A 7,782-nucleotide genomic window follows, 5' to 3' on the forward strand; every position below is an offset into this window, starting at 1 on the left:
CCCCCCCCCCGATGGTTTCAAGTGAAAACACTAAACTTTGGTAGCGTTTTCATAAGCCTGCTCAACAACTCAATGTGCTCTTTGAAAAACCCACACAGACCCAGGAAGAACATGAAAACTCATCTCCTTACTACGATGCAACCGTCGTGACCCCCCCCCCCAGTTCAAAACGAAACGATGTGAAACGAGTTGCTGCGAAGGCGCAGCGTCTGTTCCTCGCCACAGACTGAACTCCCCTCACTACAGTCTGGTTACCGCTCGCTGAGGTCGTCACAAACAGCCGCCTGGCGGTGGCGGCGGAGGTGGGGGGGATGGGGGGGGGTGGGGGGGTGGGGGGGGTATGCATTATTCAGACAGCTGCAGAGCGTCCAGCAGGCTTATTGATAAACAAAGGAGAAGCTCCGGAGAGGACAAGTCGATTAACCCGTTTACCCCTCAGCCTCTCGCTGCCCCCCCCCATCCTGTGGGAGACGGCAGGTGGAGCTCCTTAATGAAGAGAACACACACCTAGCTAACCGCACACACCAGCAGCAACAACAACACTCCTGATGGATGTCTCGGCGTGCTGCTGTTCCAGAAGACCCCCCCCGGATGCCATTAACTTTCTGGGTCCCAGGGCCGCCGCCGCCCCCCAGTTCTCATACAGCATATCACAGCGCTAATGACGCACGCCATCGTTCACACGGCGTGGTCAGGGTGGGCGAGCAAACGACAAGAGGACCACCAGGAGTCTGGATCCGGGACGGTGCCGGAATCTGGACTCGCTTCAGCGGATCGCTCTGAAGAAGGAAAACCTGCCGGTAAAAAGACCAAGTGGCTCCAGAGAAGAATCCAGGAGGAGATCGTCTGGGTCAGGCTTTAACCCCCCGCTGTGTGAGGAACTGTTACAGTGAGAGCAAGAGAAGAGCGTCGACCTCTTCCTGCTCCAGAGTCGCAGGACGGGTCCTCGGGTCACGGCCTCAGGGTCCTCGGGTCACGGCCTCAGGGTCCTCGGGTCACGGCCTCAGGGTCCTCGGGTCACGGCCTCAGGGTCCTCGGGTCACAGACTCAGGGTCCTCGGGTCACGGCCTCAGGGTCCTCGGGTCACGGCCTCAGGGTCCTCGGGTCTCGGGTCACGGCCTCAGGGTCCTCGGGTCTCGGGTCACGGCCTCAGGGTCCTCGGGTCACGGCCTCAGGGTCCTCGGGTCACGGCCTCAGGGTCCTCGGGTCACGGCCTCCCCACACCGGCTCCAGCAGTCATGTGACTGCGGCTGCTGAGCGGAGGACGGTCGGACACGTTCCTCTCTCCACCCGGGCCGACCGCTGCGTCTTCAGGAGAGAGAACCCGTTCTGACGTTCCCTTGAGCAGAGGGTCACAGCCACGCCGAGCGCCCCGTTTCCACCGCAGCGGCGCTTTGAAACGGAGAAATGAAGCAGCGTATCAGCACGTCGGGCCACTGGTCGGCGCTGCTGATACCACACACACACCAGGATTGACACGCTGAAACGATGGATGGGGAAAAAAAAAAACACTGCCGGAGTTCACTGAGAGACGCTGACGGAAGAGAAGGGTTTCTCGAATTAAACTCAACGCCGGCGAACAGAAACTGAAAATCTGGCTTTCAAAATAAAGCTTTGTGGGCGGAGCCAGGCGGCGGCCCGGTGGCCGGGGTCGCTGCTCAGATAGAACATCCAGAATGTTGAGCTGCTTGGTTGGCAGCCTCAGGAGCTCACATGATTGGCTGTGGAACCAGGAAGTAGGGACGGGCTGGCCCCGCCCACTCGTACCTCTCAGGTTGAAAGGAAAAAAGCTTCACCGAGACGTTGTTGCTGCAGAAGGCAGACAGCTTGAATGATTCTAATGGTTTCTGCGGTAAATTTCTCAGTTATTGCACCTTCGACACTCAGAGAAGAGCAGGAATAACAGCAAGACCTCAGAAAGGTCTGTTTCCACCATCTTCACACACCAAGCGAGACCAGCTTCTCCTCAGCGAATGAGCCTCTAGCTCACAAAGCTGTAAAGAGAAGGCACACACACACACACACACACACACACACACACCACACACACACACACACACACACACACACACACACACACACACACACACACACACACACACACACACACACACACCACACACACACCACACACACACACACACACACACACACACACTATGCCAAGCCCTTGGCTTTAATCTTATCAAACTGTCCCCATCAGCCCTTCGCCTTCTTTCGCCTGTCAGCGTTTTCTCGCCGGCTCCCCGAGGCGTTTTCAGGACGAGGCGCTGAGGGCAGGTGAGCATGCGTGTGTGTGTGTGTGTGTGTGTGTGGTGTGTGTGTGTTGGCTGTACACAGAGCGGCTCTGTACCTGTTTGTGCATCTCGATGTTGAGCCCGTAGGACATCTCGTAGTACTGGAAGACAGAGCAGAGCAGAGCGGCGTTATTAACGCACCAACAGCCGTCCCTCCTCCAACGCCCCCCCCCTCTGACGCCCCCTCGCCCACGAGCAGGAAACGTGTTTGTGAACGAGGCGGTAAACAGCAGCGCGCCGACGTTTTCATTAGTCCTCCAGCGCACGGCGGCGGTAAAACGGTGAGACGGGAAAAACCACAAGCTAACGCGGCCTCAGACTCCGCCCACACGAATGCCGAGTCAGGCGGGGGGCGGAGCAGCAGGTCGGGGGCGGAGCTGCCACGGTGTCAAACTCACAACGAGAATTTAACAAGCATTGAAAATGGTCAAATGAATCAAAGATGAATGGAAAAGCATCGTATAGGATAAGGCTCACGTTTCCACGGAAACGGCAGAAATGCTGAAATAGATGGAGATGGACTGAGCATGTGCAGAGCAGCTGCCTTTCCCCCCCCGTGTTTCCATGGAGACGGGGCATTTGTAAAAAGTTGTGCTTGCAGTGATTCAGTCTACAGGCCGTCTGCACAAACTCAAGCAAATGTTGGAGGATCAGAGGAGTAACCTTCGACCTCACAACTCCACCAGGTAATGGGACTGAGCCAACAAAGGTCAAAGGTCACATGAATGAATGAATACTCGGTGAAACACAGAGCAGTGCCCCCTCAGGCCCTGATCCGCCCCTGCAGCCATGAAGCAGTTTTGATAAGTTTATGGACACTGAGACCAGAGAGGCAGGTTTGCTGAAGGGTTTGAAGCTCTGGTTGATTTGACTGCTGCTCCTGTGACTCTGGTGGGAATCGAACCCTCGTCTCACTTCTCAGCTGTGGTTTCACTTAGAAATGAAAGTGAAAGTACAGAGAAAGTGTAAACCTCTGGGACAGAGCAGAGGACGTCCTGATTACTGTAAAACTGACTGTAATCCTCCACATGGACTTTAAATCGTCTGCAAACGTCCAGGAAATGCAGTTCAGAAGAACAAGAACAGAAAACTTTCAAAACGTTCTGAAAAAGCTCAGGGTTTCTGCCGTTTCCATGGAAACGCAAACATTTTCACAAAGCGGCAGTGTAAAAACAAAACTTCTTCTGAATGAGAAAATACGAGTTTTCACTGGAAACGGTGAGAAAACGAGGAATTGGAGGCTGTGAAGAGAAAACGACGAACGGCATCTCCGACCAGTTCGATCTGAAAACAGCTGAAACATTCAAGCTTCGCTACCAAATTCCAGCTTTCACCAGCGACATCTGACAAACGCGGAGGCTGTTCTTTACTTTCAAAATGTGGACACTGTGTGGTTCTGGCTCCGCACCACACAGATAAACTGCTTACAACTCATTAAAACATCGTGTGAAATAACCAACGTTGCTTTTCAGAAGTTACTGAAACGTTTTTGAGCTTTACTCTGGAGGCGGAACCGTTTTCTTAAAGGTTGGAAAAATATAAATTATAGAGAACGTTCAGTGAAATAACAGAGCGAGGCTGAAAAGTTTCATATTGAGCAAAACATCTAATAAACATTTTATTGCTTTTTTAAATGTTCAGACGTCTGTTTTACTTGCTCTGGATTGATTGTAATCTGGATATTGACTCTTACTCTTTAAATCCACAGAGCTGAAGATTACCGGCGTATCGTTCAGATGAAAAACCTTCACAGTTCATGTGTGGAAGCAGCAAAGGTCAAAGTTCATCTTGAACTCGATCAATCCAGGTTTATTTACCGAACTGATTCATGACCGAAGCAGATTTAAAGAGTTTGACTTTGAGACTTTTGTCCTTGAAGTATTTAAAAAATCCTCCAGATTCACATTTTACAGCTTTAAGTAACATCAGTCCGTATTTTAAGAGAGAAAAGTGACTGATCATTTCAGCTGAGTTTCACGAAACCCTGAGAAGTAATCTATTACTTCATTCGAACCAAATCAATTCGGTTTTTACTGTAAGTTACTGGAATTTAGATAAAACAAGAAATGTTTCATCACCAAAACAAGCCCCGCCCACTCCTGGCCCAACGTGCAAACGCCATCGTTTTCATGTAAACGTGAAACTTTTCTCCTACCATTACGTAGTGACGCTGCATCTCCGTCTTCTCATTGGCCAGCTTGTCGTACTCCACCTTGAGGCTGAGAGGAAGAGGAGGAGGAGGAGGACCGTCAGAGTCTGAGAGCGAAGGAGGGAACCCTCAACACACACACACACACACACACACACACACCACACACACACACACACCACACACCACACACACACACACACACACACACACACACACACACACACCTGGACTATTTGCCCCACTGAGCAGCATAAATCCGTTTCTTTAATCACATCCAGACAGGTTTTCAAATATCCACAAGGCTTTCTACAGTGGGTGGAGCTAGGATCCACCTGGACGGGTGGAGGGAGGAGGATCCAGCTGGATCCACCTGGACGGGTGGAGGGAGGAGGATCCAGCTGGATCCACCTGGACGGGTGGAGCGGCTGGCTGAAGCAGTACAGGCGACGGAGCTTCCGCCAATCGAGCGGTGAGAACACCCGACTGGCTTCATTCACGTCTTTCCTCTTCACTGATGAAGGCAGGGGTGTCAAACATAAGGCCCGTGGGCCAAAATCGGCCCACAACTAGTTCAAATTGGGCCCCTCAAAAAAACCCATGTAACAGTTTCTAACAATGTTTTCGTAAGAGTTGAGTTGAGATCTGTAACACCGCCATGAAAGCTAGCTAGCTAGCATTAGCCTCGAAGCCATGGCGAGTTCGGATGTTTCACTGTATTTTCTACCAGAAGGTTTGATAAAAATTGGTTTTGTTGTCAGTCTCTGGACAGATCGCTTGTTCTTTATGAAAATATAGACGTTTTAATCTTGTATCCCCTGCAATGGGAAACTAAACTCGAAAGGCTGCGATGGCAGTGCTTCAGCGGTGCAGCCCAGTGGAGATGAAAGCAGGCCGCCGTGGCCCCGGACGCCCCGGAGATCATGAGCAGCAGCTTCCTCTTCCTCTCCTTCTCCTTTCGGGGCCTTACCTGTGGTACTGCGCCTGCAGGAACTGAAACTCGTCTTTGATCCGGTCGCAGGACTCGGCCACGGTGAACTTGAAGCCAGGCTGTCCCGGCTGGTGAGGCGCCTGCGGAGAGCAAAGGTTGGAGAGATAGCACAGGTGTAAATAACACCATCACACCGGCCGCCTCCCCCCGCCTCGCTGGTCCCCGGAGGAAGGGGAGCGGCGGCGACAGAGGTGGATCGCTCAATCTGTCGAGAGCCAGATAACAAGGGGGGCGTGAACGTGTCACATCTGTGCGCACGAATAACCTGCCGGTGCACTAAAACGCGAGGTGCAGCTTCCCTGCATGCCTCGAATCCCGGAACGAGGCAGCTGCTGTGGAGGACAGGCGGCACTCACCGGATGCCGGCCTTGTGGATACATGTCGGTCCGGCACTCAGATGGAGAAGGGGTCGAGCTGGGGGGGTTGCTCTGCTGGTAATCCTGGTGAAGGTGCTGTAAATCACCCAGTCCCCCTCCCCAGCCGGAGGCGCAGGATGGTGGCGGACAAAGCCTTGCTCTGGGCGATCACAGCCCAACCGCTGGCTGGCTGGCTGGATGGATGGATGGATGGATGGGTGGATGGATGGGTGTACCACCCCCTCCTCCTCCGGCCTCCTTTTGTACCTAAACAAACAGAAAGCAGAGCTGAGGACCCGGGTCACCCTCAACTTCCCCCTTATTCCTCCTGATCTGAGCAAAAACGATGTTAATCTTCAATGCAAAGCGTGAGAAAAACAACGTGCATGAAAGAAAGTTTTAATTCTTCTTCTGCACGAATTGTTTGGTTGTTTCTGTTTATTTTTTTCTCTCTCTCCCTTAAATATATAACGACTAGGTTTCCCACAAAGCTTGTATTCGGTGGTCCGGGAGGATCCGGAGCTCTGAGAGGCATAAAGCCTCCACCTCCACCTCCTCCAGCCGCTCCTCGTTACCTTTGTCTCGGGCCGAGTCCTCCTCCTCCTCCGCTCAGGTAACAACAAACACAATCCACACGCGCCGTTAAAATCCTCCGCTTGTCACGACCGACCGGACAAAGAGCGGAAAGCCGCCTCGGCTCTCGGCTTGTGTCTCTCGTTTCCCTCCCCCGCCCCCCCTCCCCCTCCCCGGGGAAGGTCCGCGGTGCTCCCGCTTCGGAGAGCCGCCGCTCCGCCCGGGTCGGGCTCCCTCGCGCTCCCCGCTCGGAGACCACCTCGACCGGGGAAAGAGGGAGGAGGAAGCAGAGGGAGGCGGGGTGGCGGCGATATGTCCACCGACTTCAAAAGCAAACCCGTCCAGAATCCCGCCGCTCGTCCGGTTAGTCCACAGGTTCGGTTGGTTTCTTTGCTGGTTTGTTTTTTGTTTTTGTTTTTTTTTTTCTTTCGGTGTAAAAATGTCGGCCGTTAGGAAGCCGCGCGCGCCCGCCTGCCGTCGGTACCACACACAGACTGAGCAGGGACACGAGGAGCCGACGACCGGGAGAGGGCCGAGCGCCGGCCAATCACAGCGCGCCGTGCCGCGGGCCAATCAGGAGCCGGTGGCCCCACGTGGGGCGCTGCACAGAGCAGCCGCGTTCTGATTGGTCCGTCCACCGGTGACATCACTCCACCCGCCATTTTGGATCTAAACCGACATCCAGTTTCGTCCGACAACTTGTTTTGAAACAAAGTTTGCAAATTTATGTCTCCGCAGCTTCAGTACAGCACTTTACCTCTCATTTCACATTCTTATCAGTTAAAAACAGCCATATTCTTCCACACACACTGCTGGAAACCCAAAGCATTAAACAGTATTTATCTTTTAATTCTGACTAAGACAAACTGAAGGGAGAAATGACAACTGGGAAACTCAAACTTTTGACTCAAAATGAATCAGAGCACCAAGAAAAATACAACTATGGCAACAAGCATGGAAAAGTGTTTATCAAAAGGTGATCAAAGGTCCAAAATAACAGATAAAAAATCTAAATAAAACATCACACACCAGAAAATCTCACTTAAGCCAACATAAAACTGGTCATTTCCAGAACTGCTCTCTACGTCTAGCCTCTTTTAAAGTTTAATCCACTTAAATGTCCTGGATTATCATAAACTGCATCTGTCTCTGTCTATTAGGCAATTAGTCATCTATTTTAAAGCATAAATACCCATAAACATGATTCAAAAGTATTACACAGCTTTAATAATGTGGCTTGGAACTCACAATGTAAACAGGAGCGACCGCTAAACCTCTGAAATAGTTTTACAGTCTGTCGCAACAGACTGAAAAAAAAGCTGTTGACAAAGACATAATGAAATGGTATTTCAGTCAAAACCTTGTTCTGAAGCTGTCTGAGGTGTGGATTTCAGCGGGAAGAAGGTTTTAAAAAGT

At 51.9% G+C, this 7,782-nt stretch overlaps 1 protein-coding gene across 1 annotated transcript; it reads right to left on the reverse strand.

The window, feature by feature from the left end:
• Positions 1-2,257: 2,257 nt before the first annotated feature.
• Positions 2,258-6,844, reverse strand: LOC115388474 (transducin-like enhancer protein 3). The gene is made up of 5 exons (XM_030091669.1): positions 6,369-6,844; positions 5,794-6,060; positions 5,417-5,517; positions 4,453-4,516; positions 2,258-2,398 (listed from the first exon to the last, which is right to left on the reverse strand). The coding sequence occupies exons 2-5, from the start codon at positions 5,815-5,817 to the stop codon at positions 2,258-2,260; spliced, it is 330 nt and encodes a 109-aa protein (XP_029947529.1). The 5' UTR covers positions 5,818-6,060; positions 6,369-6,844.
• Positions 6,845-7,782: the final 938 nt, after the last annotated feature.

The sequence above is a fragment of the Salarias fasciatus genome, chromosome 1, assembly GCF_902148845.1.
Source record: "Salarias fasciatus chromosome 1, fSalaFa1.1, whole genome shotgun sequence".
NCBI lineage: Eukaryota > Metazoa > Chordata > Actinopteri > Blenniiformes > Blenniidae > Salarias > Salarias fasciatus.

Bases quoted from the DNA above. Each gene is read 5' to 3' on its own strand.
- LOC115388474 (XM_030091669.1), bottom strand. From the start codon at position 5,817: ATGTATCCACAAGGCCGGCATCCG. The intron at 5,518-5,793 runs GTGAGTGCCGCC...TGCTCTCCGCAG, and splicing joins ATCCACAAGGCCGGCATCCG to GCGCCTCACCAGCCGGGACA. The intron at 4,517-5,416 runs GTAAGGCCCCGA...TCTTCCTCTCAG, and splicing joins CTGCAGGCGCAGTACCACAG to CCTCAAGGTGGAGTACGACA.